At 37.0% G+C, this 19,310-nt stretch overlaps 2 protein-coding genes and 1 non-coding gene across 5 annotated transcripts; 2 read left to right on the forward strand and 1 right to left on the reverse strand.

Annotated features, from left to right (window-relative positions):
* The first annotated feature begins 71 nt into the window (after positions 1-71).
* On the forward strand, positions 72-1,980 carry LOC137721695 (late embryogenesis abundant protein D-34-like). Its single transcript, XM_068460721.2, has 3 exons — positions 72-441; positions 1,178-1,474; positions 1,573-1,980. Exons 1-3 carry the CDS (start codon positions 112-114, stop codon positions 1,747-1,749), a joined length of 804 nt encoding a protein of 267 aa, XP_068316822.2. The 5' UTR covers positions 72-111; the 3' UTR covers positions 1,750-1,980.
* Positions 1,981-2,820: 840 nt separating this feature from the next.
* On the reverse strand, positions 2,821-17,826 carry LOC137722562 (ARM repeat superfamily protein). Of its 3 annotated transcripts, none has more exons than XM_068461595.2 (44): positions 17,537-17,826; positions 16,972-17,157; positions 16,795-16,884; positions 16,057-16,130; positions 15,756-15,911; positions 15,399-15,516; positions 15,099-15,154; positions 14,579-14,633; positions 14,405-14,461; positions 14,221-14,322; positions 13,632-13,712; positions 13,456-13,508; positions 12,873-12,942; positions 12,267-12,330; positions 11,582-11,730; positions 11,379-11,506; positions 11,234-11,291; positions 10,937-11,034; positions 10,542-10,626; positions 10,362-10,427; positions 10,226-10,285; positions 9,722-9,808; positions 9,102-9,288; positions 8,918-8,961; positions 8,710-8,838; positions 8,490-8,621; positions 8,328-8,380; positions 8,187-8,235; positions 7,792-7,850; positions 7,523-7,662; positions 7,262-7,428; positions 7,002-7,130; positions 6,834-6,919; positions 6,525-6,640; positions 6,316-6,428; positions 5,954-6,077; positions 5,677-5,798; positions 5,283-5,469; positions 4,979-5,204; positions 4,176-4,503; positions 3,857-3,996; positions 3,581-3,705; positions 3,273-3,477; positions 2,821-3,139 (listed from the first exon to the last, which is right to left on the reverse strand). In XM_068461595.2, exons 1-44 carry the CDS (start codon positions 17,639-17,641, stop codon positions 3,019-3,021), a joined length of 4,980 nt encoding a protein of 1,659 aa, XP_068317696.2. In that variant the 5' UTR covers positions 17,642-17,826; the 3' UTR covers positions 2,821-3,018. The 3 variants fall into 3 exon arrangements, with proteins under 3 accessions (XP_068317696.2, XP_068317695.2, XP_088549191.1); XM_068461594.2 differs by having other exon boundaries at positions 10,542-10,629; XM_088693065.1 differs by lacking the exons at positions 16,972-17,157; positions 17,537-17,826 and having other exon boundaries at positions 10,542-10,629; positions 16,057-16,125; positions 16,795-16,865.
* A 1,161-nt stretch (positions 17,827-18,987) lies between these two features.
* On the forward strand, positions 18,988-19,149 carry LOC137724014 (U1 spliceosomal RNA). The gene has a single exon (XR_011067138.2). It is a non-coding gene; the product is annotated as a U1 spliceosomal RNA (small nuclear RNA).
* Positions 19,150-19,310: the final 161 nt, after the last annotated feature.

Genomic DNA, 19,310 nt, shown 5'->3' on the forward strand with positions numbered 1-19,310 from the left:
CGTACGCCAAAATCCCCCCCCTCCCCCTTCTTCTCCATGCTTTTCTCTACCCTCTTACCCAAATATCAAATATTTCACACAAAAAAAAAAACAGTAATTTTGATCTGAAAAATGAGCCAAGAACAGCCGCGGAGGCCTGAAGATCAGAAGGAGCCGGTGAAATATGGGGATGTGTTTCCCGGCGTTCAGGGTGCCGAGCTGGCGGAGAAGGTGGTGACGCCCAAGGACGCTGCCATAATGCAGGCGGCGGAAAATGCTGTGCTGGGGCATACCCTCAAGGGTGGTGCTGCCTCAATCATGCAGTCCGCCGCCATGGAGAATGAGAAGGCGGGTGTTGTGGGTTCAAGTGACGTGAATGCAAATGTTGAGGTAGACGGGGTTAGCGTTAAGGAGGCTGATCTCCCTGGACGCCGTATAATATCAGAGTCGATCGGTGGGCAGGTTCAATATATTTCTTGCATGTAAAATGTTTATTACATGCACACAACATTTCAGTTCTAGCTCAGAACTGAAGTACTTGTTAGTTTTACATATTTTTTTTGTAAATTTTATTTGATTTTGAAGTGTTCTTCATTTATTCGATTCCTTGTTGATTGGTTCTGGGGTCCGAATTCAAATCAAAGGAAAGTAGATCATGAAAAGCAAATGAAAATCCATAAATTGGTTGAGGTATAAAGTTTGACCTTAAAATCAATTAACCACGTACCACTACTTTAAGAAATATTTTTGGAACATATGAAATAAGTGAAATAAGTTGAAAATTTTCGATGTATATATAGAACGAAGACACTAAACCGAAAGTATTATTTACTTTTGAGTCGTAGAAACAGTCTCTTAACAAACTAAAGGTAAGGTTGCGTAAGATAAATGTTCTCCCAATCTTTGTAAATTGTACTCTCGGTCTTTGCAAAATGGGAAGCCTAGTTGGCCTGTGTTCGTCCTATATATATTGAAAATACTAATATAGAAGTCCAAAGAAAGCTTAAAAATAAAGTTGGTGAAACAATTTAGTTTGAATAGTTGAACACACAAAATAATAAAATTCTAGACAAATATTGTCAAAATCCTTATGTTTGTGAGTGTATTGATTTATTTTTCATTTTGTTTTGGTTGCACTTGGAGACATGAATATATAATACATGCATATGAGTTCATGTTTGTTCTCTGTGAAGGGTAGGTTGTGGGGCAATACAGCCAGCGAGCTCCTTTGGCAGCACCAAACACTATTCAACCAGTCGGTGGCTCTGCCGGTCAAATCACCATTGGTGAGGCCCTCGAGGCCACGGCTATGACAGCCGGACAGAAGCCGGTGGAGTGGAGCGATGCAGCCGCAATTCAGGCGGCAGAGGTTAGAGCAACCGGCCACACCAACATAGTACCCGGTGGTGTGGCTGCGGCCGCTCAGTCAGCCGCAACCCTCAATGCTCGGGCTACAAAGGACGAGGAGAAGACAAAAATGGCCGACATTCTTGCGGTATATAGTTAACTACAGCACATTCCGTAATAGTTTGATCACGTTGTTTCCATGAGTATGTACGTGTGACATTTGATATTGTGTCTCTGTGATTGTAGGATGCAACTTCAAAGTTACCGGCAGACAAACCGGCGACGCGTCGAGATGCTGAGGGAGTGACGGGAGCGGAAATGCGAAACGATCCATTCCTGACTACGCACCCGACTGGGGTGGCGGCTTCGGTGGCGGCAGCTGCTAGGTTGAACGAGAATAGCAGCAACGAAATGCTAAAATAGTTTGCATATGTGAGTCTAGAAGTACCATCAGATACGTATACCAGTATATGCAGGTTGCTCGGGTTGTGTTGTCACTTACAGTAGCCGCCATAGCCGTGTTTTGGGGAGTCTGAAAACGTTTGTTATCTTCCAAACAGATGTCCTCTTCCGTTGGGGGGGTATGAATATGGTGAATAAAGAACCCAGAGTACGTACCAATATTAATGTACGAGAGTTTGTGTTTGTAGCTCATTTTTGCACTCGAGTTCTCGAGTTTGATTTTGATTTTGATTTTGATTCTTCCTTGACACCACTTGTTTAAAAATAAAATGGAAAGAAGAAGGTATTTGAAAGTGGATCGACTGAGGTATGAAGACATGGAACTTGATGACAAGTGAGAACAAAAAACAAGTCATTCTTCACTTATTTGTGTTTACGAACACATGGAATCAAAAAGTTTTTAAGTTTTTCTATTGAAATTTGTTCAACTAACTGTTTTTACAATGGTTAAAAACTTAAAAGCATTTTTTATGAAAATGTTGTTTAAATCGATTTTTAGTAAAAATGTGAGTGAGTACTGAAAAAGCATTTGAAGTTTTTTAGATAAAAAACACATAACTCATGTTTTTATAGAAAGCAGTTTAAATGCTTTTGAAACTCGAAATTATTGTCTTTAAAAGCGCTTTCAGTCATTTTAAAAACACTTTCAAACGAGTCTTAAAAATCGAATCTAGGGGGATTTGATTCCTTCCCTCTCCCATTTTCTGTTAAGCAATCACACTCTTTACAAACCTGTTAAAGTGCTCTTTCAGTTTCCTTCCTGTTTAAAAGTTTGTGCGGGGTTTACCACTTTTATTTTCTATTAGAAGTTTATGCCCGGTCACCCAGTGCACAAACGTGAAAAATAAAGCCAATTTTATTTTTGATTAAAAGTTTGTGACGGATCGCCTTGTGCACCAACGTGAAAAATAAATTCAATTTTATTTTTGATTAAAAGTTTGTGCCAGCTCGCCTCATGCACAAACGTGAAAAATAAAGTTCCGAATCGCATCAATCTATGAACTTTAAATCCATATTAATTTGAAAGCATACTTGCACAAAGAATTGGAAGTTCGATGCCTATAAATTTCTCACCTGAGGTACCTGTTTTGTTTACACAACAAAATCGACAGAATGTACAAACTTTACACGAAACCAAAAGCTGGAGGATGAAACGATTCCTCACAAAATCACCTGTAAAAATAATTCAAACAAAAATTCAAACTTCTGATCGTGGAGGTGAGGGTAGGACTACGGTGTCCTTGGTACAAATTCTTCCGGATTTTGCCCGTTCATGGAAGCTCTGTCGAGACCCAATTCTCTGGAGATCAGTCTGAATAAGACTTGCACTGACCCTCGTATTCTTGCTTCTCTGTTCAACAAAAGGATAAAGAACGAAGAGTGAGTGGTGCGCGCACCGGTCTACGGTACCATAGAATACAAAGAGTTCGATGTATTAAAGTTATGTTTTGTATTTCGACTATGTAAACCAATATAACTCTCACCTTGATACTACGAGCTCGGAAAATGAGGGAAATAGCACAAGCAGATGCGGACGCATGTCGTGATTCTTTTCTTTTTCGAGGGCACTTTTCAAATGTGCCTTCAAGGGGAGAACGGATGCAGTGTCTGAATGAATTATCAGACGCGCCAACTCTTCAAGAACGTAAATAATTTCTTCAAGTCTTGCAGCCGGCAATGGGCGTCCACCTGCAGGAATGCAAAGGCATGATAATACAAGATATATCTTTCTAGTTTTTTTAACAAGTGAAAGGATGGGATGATACGGCTAAGGTGGGTATATTAGACGCACCTAAGTCATTCTCGTCAATTAGAAATCTGCTCAAGATGTATTCGCATCTGGTTATCAGTACCATGACTGCAATTTTGCTCACTTCAGATCTCGCTGAATTCCAATCATGGGATTTGTTGTCGTAACTGCATGCATAATATACGGTGAGACGATATTCTATCAAATGTAAAATTGGGTTTAGACATTAACAGTGTTCCCGCTGTCTTGGATAAACTAGAACAGGAAGTAAAATAGTAATAGCTTCTGTAAATCAATACTCCCACATTAGGACATTACCTGCTCAAGGAGAATAGCTTCTGTAAACATTTCAAGGAAAATCTGCTGCAGTGGGAAGGCATAAGTTCTACAAAATCGACAGGTAAGGAACAAGTACGTGATGCGCATCGGTCCAAGGTGGAAACTAGACGATGCAAAATCTGTCAAAGTAAGAGATTTTATATCTTAAAAACAAATAAAATAGAAGTTGATAAGAAAAGCTTCTAAGCTATCTCTGTTTCACATGGCCCCAGATTAGTGGTCCAAGACCAAACATGTAAATGTTAGACTTCCTCCTTTTACATTTTACTCTCAGGATTATGGGTGGTGAGAAACTTACATCGGAAGGTGCATCGATAGGTGACTTTAGAATCCTGTCTCCGAGTACATCTAAGACAGTCATCTCAAGGGACTCATCAGCTTTTACATCCACAGTTGAGAAAGAATCATCAGAGGGAAGAGCTCGTCCACAGTAACCCACAAGGAATACTTCATAAACATCGGCAACTTCCTTCCATATACGTGTTCTTGCAGGCTTACTAGCAACTGAATCTAGTCCAGAATTTATAGCCGATTTGCTGGCATCATCAACCAGAATGCGGTTGAAGCCTTCAACAGCTAATCTCCAAAGAGCACCATCTGGATTTTCTCTTCTTGTAGTCATACACCTAACAAGAAAGACTATGCTGTTATTTCCTGGTTAAAAAGAGTATGATCCTTCTAAACTCAAAAGAAAAGAGTTTAACCGTAAAACAAACAAAATTGCCAATTGCAGATACAATAAGGATGAAGGGTTACTGAACTTCTAAGCAATCTCTAAAGTTCAAGTAATTTTAACCTGAGCAGTTGTGTTACTTAAGAGTCTAAGAAGCACAACCGCTCTAAAATCCCCTCTTGATCAATATATTAGACAACTAGGTATCATAATCCGAAGAAACCTTTTATCTTCATCTACAACTAGAATACTTAAACAGTCCCTCAGAACTGTAAGTGCATACAAGGTTTCTCAACTTTGCGCTTCTTACTGTGTTTCATATAACAACTTAAACGCCAGTATCCAATGATTATTTTTTTCAGTAACATATTCTCAAAAAAGTTTAGTTGCAGTACAACAAAGAATTAGAGCAAAAGAACTATCAGTACCTCCCAAGACTTTGAATAATTTCAGAATACAAGATATACTTTTGAACTGCTGGGGCCTGTAGAAAAAGATCGACCAGCAAGGGAACAAGCTTTTCTGCAAACATATAATTGGGGATGCCTGCTGTTACAGATGTCTTTAATCCAGAACTTGGAGAACGTTCTACTCTGCTTGAAGATATGGAAGATGTCCCATTAGGAATTTCACTTTTCATTCTCACGTGATCGTCTGCAGAAAGAAGTTTTTATTTTCTTCAGTTATTGTTGACAATCAAAGGTATGGGGGGAAACAAGCTGATTGTAATACCTGGAACTTGGTCACTAGTGCTGGCTTCCTCTGCGCCATCTTCCTCCTTTTGTACAGAAGAATGTAATCTCGGCAGATATTGCAAAAAATCCCCAAGAAAAATAAGCCACATGGAAGAAATGAGCTCTGTTGGACGTAACATCGGAAGGATCTCCAGCACAGTACGTAATACAAGTGGAACATGTCCCTAGAGAAAAGTGTCCATATCACGCACAAATTTCTAGTGTGATGAGTTGCACTTTATACATTATGAAAGAGCAGCAGTGTAACTGTGATTTACACTTAGTTACACTTGTACATTATGAAAGAGCAGCAGTGACTTCAAATAAACAGCTCAAAAAATTGAGGAGAAAACGAGAGTAAGATAAGAAGAGCAAGTTGAAATTTCACTTACAAACTCAGTGTCACAATTATCATTGCCAATTATGGCTTGTTTAACAGCTGAATCTATGACTGCAAGCAACTGCTGATACAAATTATCGTCAAACATCCTCTGGGCTTGCACATAAAGTTCCCCTGTTAGAAGTTCAAACAAGTTGCATGTCAATAGATGATTCACTTAATCAGAAAGAACGAGTCAGACAATACAAATGTTAAACATTAAAGCCATTAAGTACACCAAATGACGAGGAAAAAAACAATAAGATAGTCATCTTAATTTAAATCATTACCGAGACTGTGCAAAATCTCCTGCTTCACCTTGATAGCTGCATTGCCACTGAGGTTTGTTGACTTTTGGAGAACAACCTCGTAGGCATCAAGAACTGATTCAAGGTAAGGCCTTGGCAGGTTCCCCTGATTGACACCAATATATTATTTGATGATATCTTTTATTGTAGAAGTGAAGGACTGCAATATTAATTTGTAATTTTGTAATTCATTTTACAAGTTTAAATGACCTTGTCCGTCTAGTTATGTTCTTCAGTTTTAATCTTTCAGAAAAAATAACAGCCAGCATAGGAAAGATGAAATGCGAGGACAAAATTCTAATTCACAAATGTATGAGCATTCTAGCTTTTTCAACTTTAATCACCTTAGAAGAATGAGAAAGAACGGGTGTCAGTAAACAATTTATTGCAGCAATAGCAACCTCTTTGCTACCATTTAAAATGCTGTTCTTGACAAATAAAAGCAAAGACTCCCATCCTGCCATAGGTAAAACATCAAGTGTGAATTTGTGAGACTGACACTCAATATTGGAAATAACAATACCAGATACATCATAAATACATTGTAACCTACCTGACCAAAAGTTGTTTAAGCTTCTAAGAAAAGGAAAGAATGAACGTAATATACGTGCTATGCCTCCAAGCACTAGTACAAGTGTTTCATCCCACTGTTTCTGAGCCGTGTTGCGACTGCAATTTCATTCAATACAAGAGTCGTATGATCGAATAACAGAACAGTTTAGGAGAAACACAACAGATTCTATCTTTTCCTTAATGATAAATTATAGTTATCTTCTCTATCGCCAACTTTTTTTTTTTTTTACAAAGAAAAGAAAAAGGAGTAGGAGAAAGGAGAACAATATTTAGTCTATAACTTATATACCTATGATGTATGAGCATATGAACTGCTTTTCCTCCTCGAGTTCCGAGTTCTTTCCCATGCCATTCATCTTTTGATGAAGTCTCAGCCTAAAAACAAACAATTCAAATCATGACTTCGCAATAGTACACAAAAGCTCTTGATATCTCTTTTAAAACCACTTCAACAAACCATGTGAGAAGCACGATCTAGTGTAGGAAAAATGTAATTCCAAAGGCAATCCTCCCACATGCTTTTCGAAAGTTTTTGCCCATGACTTCCAAGTGTCTGAAAAAGTGTCCTGATGGCTGAATTTCTAACCTGGATACAAGTTCACATTCTTTGAGATTTGTATAAGCAGTGTACACATTAGTTACAATACCAGATGCAAATTGAGAAAATATTGGCATAGATTGAAGAGAACGTTGATTAAACAACACATGCTTTCCTACCTCTGGCCTTTCATCAGCTCCAAGCTTCTGAAGTAACGAGAAAGCAGAGAAAAGCAACCTGTCACGATCAACTACATTTAACAAGGGAGCTTGGTCATTAACATTGTCTGATACATCGGATGCTTGTTCTTTTGGCTTTTCACCATCCAATTGCACATCAGAAATCCCTGTAATGTTTAAAAACACTGTAAATAACTTTTATGCACGAGTATACAACCAAAGAAAAATGATGGTCTAACTGATCAAAAATGGTAAAGTAACCTGTTTCCTTTTCCTCTCCAATCCCATGCATCAGACCTTTGGCTATAAAGTCGGTTGTTGTCCATAGAAGGCCTATCGCTGTCAAGCTTATATTCAGTTCTGTCTTTTGAGCACTGTATGCTCCAGTCACATCTACACATCTGCAACATGGATGTATTGCTCAGATAATCTAATAGGTTTCTAAATTGGTTAATTATGATTATTTGTACAACCTATGCATAAGTGTGTGTGCAGGCGTGAGTAATAAATGCTGAAGTCTGGATCCTTACACAGGAAGGCAGTCTGCGGGGATAGTTGAAAGTCCATCATTCATAATCACACGTAGGCTCTACAAGAAAACACAAAAGCGAAACTGGATCTAAATAACTGACAAGACAATCAACCTATAAGGACAACATGTAATTTCAAAAGGTGCGTTGAGCTGATAAATGCGTAAGCTGCTTTCTGGTTTCTGTAGCAATGTAAAAACAGTAGGAACTTGATATAGTCCTATCTTGAACATCGGTTAATGGGTAATTTTATGTAAGCATATAGATTTCGGTGTACTAGTGTGGCCTAAATAAAGTCACAATATACTATGCCTTTCGTTCCCCAAAATTTCATATCTTAAAGTCACAATATACTATGCCTTTCGTTCCCCAAAATTTCATATCTTGTTGCTAACCTGAAAGGCCAGAGTAACAAGTTCCTTCTCTGAAGAATCCGCTACAGACCTTTACAAAATAAATAAACAGAGGATCAGCCCCTACAGATCAAACTGCAAACAGAACAGGTGACCAGAAACAAATAGTTATTTGAGGCAAACCTCAACAGTTCAAGAATATCCGGCCAACTGTAGTGCAATTTCTCCCCATGTCTCTGAAAAAAAAAATTAGTGAAGTCAGTGAGAAGACATTATGAACAAAGGCTGATAACAAGGACATATACAAAAGAAAACTTGAAATGAATTATTGTTATTACATATTACCTCTAAAACATGCAGAAGAATTTTCAAAGATCCAGCACGTAATTCAACACTTTCAGTAGATAAATAAAGAACCCTTAGTGGCGATATGACAGCACATTCAAGTGATCCCAACTGTGTAAGTCCAGTTTCCATCTGGGGAGGTATGCCAATAAATAAGCAGTGTCAGTTCTTAATTTCACTAGAATAGAGTTTCCAACCATAAGGAAGTAAAAGTTCTCACATTCTGAGATGCTCTAGATCTGGTTGTTGTGCTGTCCTGGAACTGTTCTGAACCTAAAACAGCACATATCGATTCATCTAATGCATCAAGGGCCATATTACGTAAATGCTGGTTAGATTTATCTGCAAGCTGTAAGATTCACATGCTGTCAAGAAGAATGTAAACTGTGCAAGACTGTACATTATAAGAAAACATATAGCATGATCACCTCAAGAAAGTGGCTAATGACTTGATCCCACAATGGCTCCACTCCTGCAATAATGTAAAGAAATATAAAATTAATCCAATTACAAAATCTGAATTCAAACCAATAACACATTTCATTTACAAACACTGAAAGGAAAATCCATTTTATTATAACTATTATCTGCAAATTCACTGGCATTACATACTATGTAGATTATTGACAAGGATGGATATTATTCTCTCCACTGAAAAGTTTATGTTGTCAACTTTTTGACTTGATGTGGGTACAGAACCACTTGTAATCCCAGCCATGCATTGCTGTGACAGTTGGCATAGGGCAGAAAGAAGGGACTTTACTGCAGATATGTGCATTAGTGCTGAGCTCTCGAACAGCTTTGCAAAATGGAGAAAAGCATAAAGTCAGATCATGCATAAACACATGCATGTACATATATTTATATAATACATACGCACAACAATATAACAATTAACCTTAACAGTCCATACAGTTCTTTATAAAATTAAAATAAAAAAGGGCCTTGCAGTAATTAATCAAAAATCAAATTTTCAATTTCAAAAATTAAAAATATAAGAAATATAATAGACCGAGAATCTTTTATAAGTGTTTTGAAATTGCTCAAGGTCAGGTTACAAAACACTACATTGTACTTTTACATTCTAGGACACAGGTCCCTTAATTTCACTAAATGAGAAAAAAAAGATAGAAAAACTTGAAATTGGTCAACATCTGAATCCTCAGATGGTTTTCAGAGTACTGTACACCATTCATTAGGCTCTCATAAAGGCTGAATATTTCTCGGTTTACCTGAGAATTCAAAGAAGAAAGAATGTTTAAGTCGCTGGATTGACCAGATGATTCCCTTGTAAGCTTAGGCACACCCGTGGACACCTCCTGACAAAGCAAAACTAACATATTTAACAGCTTACATCAGGAAGTTAACGTAACAGCATATCAGATCAGTGATTAACACGTTATTAAACCAAAACAAAGAACTGTAAGTAGAATGTATAGCTGCTTGGCTGTTACGTATTGGTGCACTTCTGCTCCTTTAGCTGTGCGGATCTCTTTACTTTTTGGAATACAGATCTATAGGTTTAAAACCATGAAAGCCCCCAATGCTTCTTTATATCAAACATGCATTTATTTAATATTTAATTGTCAAGCACATAAAGACTAATTAATTTCAAAAAGAGATGTATGGGACGTATGGGTTCAAAACCAACAAAGAAACCATTGGTCCAGGGTAAACAATTTCTTTGAAAACAAATTGAACAGCAATGAGTGTGAATAAACATTTGTGGAAATTACCTGTGTGGTGGCATGTGGTGAATGGATTGCTCGGTCCAGAGCTGCTAGGGTTTCCAACACCTACATTAATTGCAGAAACAATAAGAGAATGATTTCTAGGTTTTCAAGGACAAATATGAAAGTACACCCTACGTACCAAAACCCAGGATGGGCCCAATACATTATGTAGTCGATGAGCAATGTTGAACAGAGTTCTTAAGGCCTGAATGAAAAGAGAGCAAATTGAATTCAAAATATATGTCAAACATTTTTTAATACAGACGCTATGAAAAATTGAAAAAGAAATTTTATTTGATAATCTACAGAACCTATATACCTGGACATTCTTGGGAGTAAGAACAACGCTTTCCCTTTGATCAACTAATAGTTCAAAGCGTTTTGATCCAGGAGATTGTAAAGTACTGCTGCGATTAAAATGTAAACCCCAAAAAAGTTCAACACTGTCAGGTGCCTAACAAGACTGGATATAACTTGACACAGGCAATCTAAACTAGAAAATCAAGGCATAAATAGAAACAAATAAAGCAAAAATGATAATAAGACTTTTTAACCATGATATTGCAAAAAAGAAAAGGAAAAGAAATAAATATGGTATAATGGGCAAAAGTTTTAGCAGTCCTTTTACGCCAAGATGAAATAAATTATAGCATTTGCAAACAAATTTTGATTTGATAGAGATTCGATAACAATAGGATAAATACAAATCAATACCTCCTTCTTTCTGATTCAATGGGAAAATTGATCGTAAATTTGCAAAGGGATGCGAGAAAAGAATTCAAGGGTTCTACGGCACGAAGAACCCCGCATGCCTGTATTGTCATGAAACAAAGCATCGCTTTATCATATTTTAGAAAAAAATGGAGTTATCCTGAAAGAAAACTTGATATTGTATGCATGTTGAAAGCAGCAAAACAAAAATTCATCACTTGAAAAAACATTGAAGGGAGTGAAAGATGCTGAAAATAGCCCAGATAAAAAGCCGAGTTAGTAAGTTAAAGTTTCGGTTACCTGGGTGAAGGCCTGATATCCCTTCAGTATTTCCAACACAATAGCCTCTCCTTGTGACCTTCATAGACAGCTTAAAGTTAGCTTATAACTAATAAGAAATTCAGTATTATTTGAATCTATACATGTTTTAGTAGAGAAGTCCAACCTTGACAAAATAAAGGACAATGCATCTAGAATAGTCAACCATAATGAATCAACCATTGAGAGGCAGAGAATAGAAGTATTTCCAGAACACTTTGCAGGTGGATCATAATCATGTCTGGGGGATTCAATCTGGTAGACAGGACAGTGTCACGTAATATGTTACTTTAAGAATATTAGAATTAAAGAAATAAGGTAAATAAATACCTCCCCAGAATCTACTGCTTCATCCGTCAGTGTAGCCACAGTAAAGACAATGCCCAGAAGGCCTTCAACTGCCAATGTTATCGAATGAGCTTCACTGGCAACCAAGACCGCAGCATTGGATGCATCGTTATCAAGGCTCCACTCGATTCCTGCATGAACTGAATCTCGTCACCTACTGTGTGGATCAAGGAACAGAACAACAAATGATAATTGATGAACCCCGGGTAGAAAGGTGCAATGCCATTCTAGGTTTTTGTCTTGATACATATCTCAGGTAAGAGAGAACTTTAGTCTTTGACAACCCTAACTATGAGAAAAATATATATCCGCTCATATTAATTCCTAGAAAGTGGTAAAATACACTTCTAATATCATTTGATAGAAAACAGAAAAGATTGTCTAAATATGAAAGGGAAATGCACAGTCAAAGATTACGAGCTGTACACTGAAACAAACCTTCAACCAGAAAAGACTGAAAATAAAAGCCAACACAAAAGTTCTTTTGTTTGCATTTATACTCATCAAGGATTGTCTAGAGACCTTCGATAAAATGGGAAAGACATGATTTTCATGGAATAAGATGGTTTTCATTTCACTCATATAACCAAAGAAAACCATAGCTATCCTTGCATTTTCGGGTTAATTTCAATTCAAATGTTAAAATTAGAACCTAGTAAGTGATTACCTTTAGCTTTGCTGTTAAACATCCCTGCAACAGCAGCCAGGCTCTCATCACTAGTCTCTTGAAACTGAAGCAGTTAGATTTCTCTTAGCCAATGGAATAAATGTACCAAGATGGTCAAAATATATAATCTACATTATAGTAGGGACGACAAGCACAAGGACCGTCTACATTATGAAATTACTTCTCCAAACAGAAAAATGTACCTTATTCTAGTAAAAAGAATAAAGATTGTTCACATCTAATTGAGGATAGATGCAAGCTGACAAGATAGAGCACTGAGAGCTCCAGAGTAACCTCACTACAAACAAATTACTAACAAGATCTGATATGCATCCCTCGGGAGTTGCAAGTTTCAGGAATAGACCATTCCCATAACTGTAGGAATGAAAATATAAACTTTGCATGTAGATGTCTGGGATCTCTTTCAAAACATGATCCATCATGCCGTTAAAAATACCACACAAATCAAATGTCTTCCTTGATACACTAACACATAGGACTACAGTATGGAGTCCAATCAATCCATCTCAAGACATACCAACAGATTCATATGCCACCCATAATGGCTAACAACATAATATGACTAGGGAGAGTATAATATCTTGCCTGTATACTTGAAACAACTCTAGCAAGAGCCTTGACCATGCCCTCCACAACATTGGTGTTCTTTGGATCCCTAAGAGGATCAGGAAAGGAAGTTATGGCAAGATAAGGGTTTTGAAAAACCTCAATTCTTTTAGAACATTCCGTACGAAACAATTTTTATTCCCAAAAAGAAACAAAAAGACCATTATGATATATATATATATATATATATATATATATATATATATATATTCCCCCAGAATATCAACACATTTTGTTTTACGAAAAGTAATAGGGCAGTACTTGCCTCACAACCAACTAGTAGGAAATTCCAATTGAACGCTAACATGGCATGAAATTAATTGGCATAAATTGATGCAAGTACCACATTCCCAATATTAAACAATTATTGGTGACAACAATTTAATGTGGTGTCCCCTACTTTCGCAGCTTCATGCCAATAAACACATGCACTGTCAACAATTAGAAAGTCCACTTGACTTGCCATTGCTACATTAGACACGTTCTCATACTAAACAAAGATCTCATCTAGTCTTTAATCATACTAAAAATCAGAAAATACAGAATGTGAATGCAAGCTTACATATCAAAATTTTGGAAAAGAATCCGCAACGTCCTTGCGTCCACACAAAAGCCCTGTGAGATTCCACCACAAATGATCATGACAAACTACTTGCAAAGTACTAAGGGATCACTCAATATCCCAAAACATACGTAAGACACAATATACATAGATATATTCTGCAATGTCAAAATTACCCTCAGGATCTCAAGAACAAGAATACGATGCCACAATGGCAGATCAAGAAATGTGGCCTTCACCAACATACTAAGGAAAACCTGCAATTCAACAAATAAGAAAAATAAACAAAAGAAATTGCATGAGGGAAAAAATAACATATTGAGTCATTAGTTGTAGAAGATTGAGAGCTACCGGAGGAAATTTTTACAAAGAAGGAAATAATAGAAAAACTAAGCTCCAGATAAATGACAGTCTGAATCATTTAATTTTTTTATTTAATTTTTTTCTCCTAAACAAATGGCACTTCGAAACCTTCTAATAATCTATAGTGAGGGCAGAATTAGGAAAGATTTACCTGTGGAAACAAAACATCAAAAAACATGGAAGAGTGTTTCAACTGAAAAGTGTAAATAATAGATGCATATTTGGTTCCCAAATTTTTCCGACTGAATGGCAGACCTCAAGGCTAAAGACTGAAATTAATATAACTTTTTATCAGAACTTCAATAATAAGGGGTATTTATTCTGTTTAACTATTATTGTGACTTTTTAAAAGTTTCACAGCCATGTCATTTCCTGGTTAAAACAATCATATATAGAACACACCTCACATTCTGTGATAAGGGATGAACTGTATAGCCTGATAATATGGGCAACTGACCGCAAGACCAAACGACGAAAAGAAGGCTCCCCTGCTTCCCCTTCAATCTGATTCGACATTAAACATATTTAAGGGGGAAAAAGGTAAGCAACTGATACATTGCACTGCATGTTACATAAATAAAACTACCTCAGCATTGGTACGAAGTGAAGTCATTAGAAGTGAACATATCTGGTGGCGCAGAACCTGTTGAGTTACCAAGCAATATTTTCAACTAAGAAATTTTACTAGCAAATGCATCCAATAATTAAAAATTATTTTTTGAAAAAGGAATGTACTTGTACAACAAACTCTAAAAATCACCTGCTCATAAGGAAGCAGGGTTCTGAAAACAGCCACATAATTGGACAAAACAAACCTGGGGAATACAAGTGAGTAAATTCAGACAAAGATATAATTTCATAATATTCTTAGAGAGTCAGAAACTTGCATCTGCTAGCGTATTTTGTTGCACTCGTATAGCAATGTAAGCAATCTAATACCGAGATTTCACAGGCATCATACTAGGGATAGCTTCTATTAGATCTTTAGTGGAGACCAATAAGAGTAATCAAGTACCAAAAAGTTCAAGGGAAACTCTTTGATTAGAAATTCTCATTAGGTGAGTCAGATGTGTGTTCAGGTAACTTTTCAAACATAGCTGACCAATTACGCCAACAAGAAAAATACATCTTCATAGTTATATGTTTTGATAATATTGAATAAGTATGATTTCAAATCACATGAGAACAGGAAAGAACACCCACTGGATAAATAATAATTTGGAGTCTGGACAGATTTATCCACTACTATAATGAAAGATGCAAGCAACAATATTTCTTACTCCAGTATATCAAGTGCAAAGGACCGCTGAAGAGAGCCCACTCGTAACCATATTGCCTGTCAATAAAGGGAAAAAAATCCTTTTAACAACCTGCTTATACAATGTTATCATGATCGATCACTGCACATATATCTACTCTTTTTTTAATAAGAACTGAAAATATATACATATGAAACTGAAAAATAGGAAACCAACACAAACAACAATAATTTCAAAAATCCCTAAAACTACAAACACCACTTAGAAAGATCAAGTTAAGCTCCTAATGAAACATTATACTAGCTTCAAATCAGCACATACAGATCCACCTGCAGCAAGAGCTGTCAGGTCTTCAAGCAGACGAAGTCCAAGCTTTCCAGCTTTAGTTAAGGTCTCCCTCATCAATGCTGATCGTCCAGAAAGAGATTTATCCAATGACCTGTTGATGTTTGGATTTATTAAAAGAGGTCTAATACGGAAATCAAATGTGAGACCATGCCAGTAAGCAGGTCTATGACCCTACATCTACAAACTGCCCCTTTCCAACCATTACCACTCTAGATGGGAGATATGGAGAATTTGCAGACATCACTCAAAGCAATTGCTAAAAACATAAATGAGAGTCATTGATGCGAAAAAAAAGTTGCAGAGCAGTAAGCATTTACAAATATTACATACTCTGAAAGATTGATACTGGAACTAACATCGCCACTAACTAGACTGGTGCGAGAGATGTAACCTCCAGAACTAAGCTTGCCAGCAGGAAGAGTCTCAGCGCCAATCACATGATCAAAAATCAGTGCCACCGCTTGCCTGAAAGTAGCTGCAGCAGTACTGGAAATCTTCCATGTTAAAAGATATCTCAGATTGAAAAGTAGGATAAAATATATGCAATTAAAAGAAGAATCAAGAGAACAATAAAAGAAAACAAGTCATGAATCAACCAGCAAGTAATAGCATTAAAAAATAATTAACTTACTTCCGTACACTATCAGAGGACCGGTTGTTTTCAAGCAGCCGAAGGCAGATACCAAGAGCTTGAGCCATACTGTCCTGTATATTATAAAACAATTAAGAATACAATATGCCACTATTCAAACAGAAGATAATAACAATTCAATAACAAAATGGAAAATAAAGCTAAGGTAATGAAGAAGTGAAGTATTTTTCTAGTAATATGGCCAGAAATATCTCTCAGTGCCCATTCATTGTATGCATTACCAAATCCAGTAGAAAATTTCAAATTACAAACTATTTCGAGCAATTACATAGACCAACGCCCACTGAGACGTTAGTAAGTAGTAGTAAGTACTCAAGGAGAAATTCAATGAGATGATTGTATATAAGATTATATAACCCTACTTTTTTCACAGGCATGTCTGATATTATAATTATTGCATAATGATTTTGCTGGTAATTATTTTGAGTAACCAGGATGAGCGTGTGCATACCCAAGTAAGGGGGATTTGACTATGTTTAAATTTCAAATTAAAGCATGCCATTTGTTATTACTTCCACACTAGCAGATATTGCATGGTATATTAAAAAGCTTGGCTTGCACATCACATTTAACATTTTTTTCCTCATTGTCCCACTGCGTCAATCTACTTTAAAGGATAAAGTAAGCTACAGTATATCCTATGAACTACTGCCCCAGCATAGGATGAAAACCCCGCTTGTATTAGGAAGACATAATTATGTAACAACTGCTACTTACCTCAGTCTCGGGATGTATAGGTGACTGCAATATGATTAACACAGTCTGCAGGGTCTTAAGTTGAACACTTTCGTCAGCCATTTCTGCATGCTGTCGGAAGTAAAAATAATAAATTTAAGATTTAAGGTAATGGGATTAGCATAATGAGCAAAAAAAATACTCTTGACATGAACTTACATCCTTCAGTGTGGAAAGAATTTCATTCAGGGCTGACGGAGCAACAGCGTCATGAGATATTAGCTTTTGTAAGCACGAAAGTCCGATAACACTCAGCTTCACAGTTTTAACCTCACAAGCCATCAAAAAGATTCTCAGTATGTCCTCATTCTGCGCAATCTCACCGGGACTCGACAAATTACGAAGCTGCAAGTTTTACATCAACAAATAAATAAACAAACTTTGCTAATTCCCTCCAATAATAATCCAATCCCATTACTTAATAACCTAATTTTACTCCTAATTAAACAATTATATTCCCTAACTAGCTGACACCAGATACCGTTTCAGCTTCAATTTCGAAAAACAGTAGTTACTTAATTCCATTCCTATATTTTCCACAGTAACTATTTCAGCTGCAGCATCCAACAATTACAAAGCCATTAACTTCAGTAACTATTTCAGTAAAGCTTTTAACTTTTCATTTACTCTGAGTTCAGCAAGCATTTGAATTTTCACCAATTACATTACACGCATACATTCTCACACACACAAGCATTAAGAACAAGAGTTTGGAGAGTGAGACCTTGATAATTGCGTGCTCAGCGCCGTCCTTGACCGCGGGGTAGCGACGGCGGGCTTCGGCGGAAAGCGCGCGAAGATCCGACTCCAAAACGGCCATGAAAGCCATCGCCGGATAGAGTTCTTCGGCGGAGCAACGGAATTACGGCGTCGTGGATTAGTCAGTGTGAGATCGCGGTCGGAGGATTGAGGAAATGGGAGAGAAAAGCATCGAGATCGGAGAGCTGAGAGAGGTGCTGGTAATGGTAGTAGTGGATCTTGGCGAGCGAGCGAGCGAAAAGAGAGTCGTTCGTTAAGCTGGTGAGGTTTGGGTACGTTAGGAAAAGCGGGAGCTATTGGGCTTGACCCACGAGATGGGCTGCTGGGAATGGTAGTCTTAGCCCATTACTTGAAACGGTTAGATGGCCTTTATTATAAGTACCCAACTCGAATTTTGTTCGTGTAATTAAGGGTTCATTTGAAGAATGCTTTTTTGTAAAGCACTTTTTGGCCACATAATAAGTAATCTAATTTGGTATCAAATTTATCATCTACGAGATTCAAATATAAGGTACTCTCATAATTTGGTTCGTCCCAATCTCTCTCCTCTCACTCTCCTCCTCCTTTTCACATAGAATCACCTAGACAAAGAGGTAGGTGGAGGAGTGGTCGTGCGGGGTTAGGATGTAGTGAAGTTATTGCATGGCTGGTTCTGAGAGTTCGAGGACACAAGATAAACCTTTAAGAGCATCTCTAAATGAGATGTCAATTTTTTAACATAAAATTTAAATTTGACACCCGATGTGGCATTTTGACATCTTTTAAAGTTTTTATTATCCACCCGATATGTCAAATTAAATTATTATTTTATTATATTATAAAATAAATCATTAAATTAATAAAAACTTAATTGCAAAAGGCGACCGTTTCCTTATATATTAGTCAGGGTGTGTTAAAAAGAAAAGAGGAGTCAACAGTAACATTAATTGCAATGATGATTAAACTAATAAAAAACATTAATAATTAATTTTGAAGCTGCTGTCAAATTTGACAGCAACTCTCTTGCTGCCAATCCATGTCATCACCACATAGGATTTGACATTTCGGTTGGAAAACATTAATGTGGTCTTTTTTTACTGTTATAGCTTATGTGAACATTTTGACACCTCCTTTAGAGATACTCTAAGATGGAAAGTTGACGTCCTAAGAACTAAATGCATTGCAGATTTGTATCTCTTTGAATATTTGTGATTATACTAGATGAGCAATGAACTCGAATTCAATGTACATGAAAGCAACAACATTTATACAATAAGAGGAGAAACGATGAAGTTAAGAATCGATTAACTTGTGCGGGAACAAAGTGAGGTGGCAGACAACCTATTCAATCAATAGGAGTGAATCCCACATCGACCAAGTGCGGTCAAAGAGTTGAGGAGAAGGGGTATAAATAAAAAAGGACGAGCAGGGAGACGATCACTTACCTGGACAGGGTCTATGGGCAATCAAAAATACCTATGGCCTAGGTTGGTGACTTTTATTGCACTTTGAAGGGGTGCCTGCCTATGGTCTCCTCAACGTAGGAGAGCCAATGTCATAATTTGTTGCCGTGGGGGCTTGCGTTCGCGCAGCCCCTATCCAATATACGCCGCATTGTTTTATAATATTGAATTATTGTTGTATTTGAAACGAATATAGTTGTAGTATTAAGTTGTGCGATTAAGATGACTGTACAAAACCATGTGGTCATGCATGCTTTTGGTCCAGAATGTCATGTTAAGAAATTTTTCTGAGCGTGA

The sequence above is a fragment of the Pyrus communis genome, chromosome 4 (genome assembly GCF_041283825.1).
Source record: "Pyrus communis isolate YQ-2024b chromosome 4, ASM4128382v1, whole genome shotgun sequence".
Taxonomy (NCBI): domain Eukaryota; kingdom Viridiplantae; phylum Streptophyta; class Magnoliopsida; order Rosales; family Rosaceae; genus Pyrus; species Pyrus communis.

Bases quoted from the DNA above. Each gene is read 5' to 3' on its own strand.
- LOC137721695 (XM_068460721.2), top strand. From the start codon at position 112: ATGAGCCAAGAACAGCCGCGGAGGCCTGAAGATCAGAAGGAGCCGGTG. The intron at 442-1,177 runs GTTCAATATATT...TGTGAAGGGTAG, and splicing joins CAGAGTCGATCGGTGGGCAG to GTTGTGGGGCAATACAGCCA. The intron at 1,475-1,572 runs GTATATAGTTAA...CTGTGATTGTAG, and splicing joins AAATGGCCGACATTCTTGCG to GATGCAACTTCAAAGTTACC.
- LOC137722562 (XM_068461594.2), bottom strand. From the start codon at position 17,641: ATGGCTTTCATGGCCGTTTTGGAGTCGGATCTTCGCGCGCTTTCCGCC. The intron at 17,158-17,536 runs GTCTCACTCTCC...TAAAACTTGCAG, and splicing joins CTGAGCACGCAATTATCAAG to CTTCGTAATTTGTCGAGTCC. The intron at 3,478-3,580 runs GTGCGTCTAATA...GCATTCCTGCAG, and splicing joins AATTGACGAGAATGACTTAG to GTGGACGCCCATTGCCGGCT.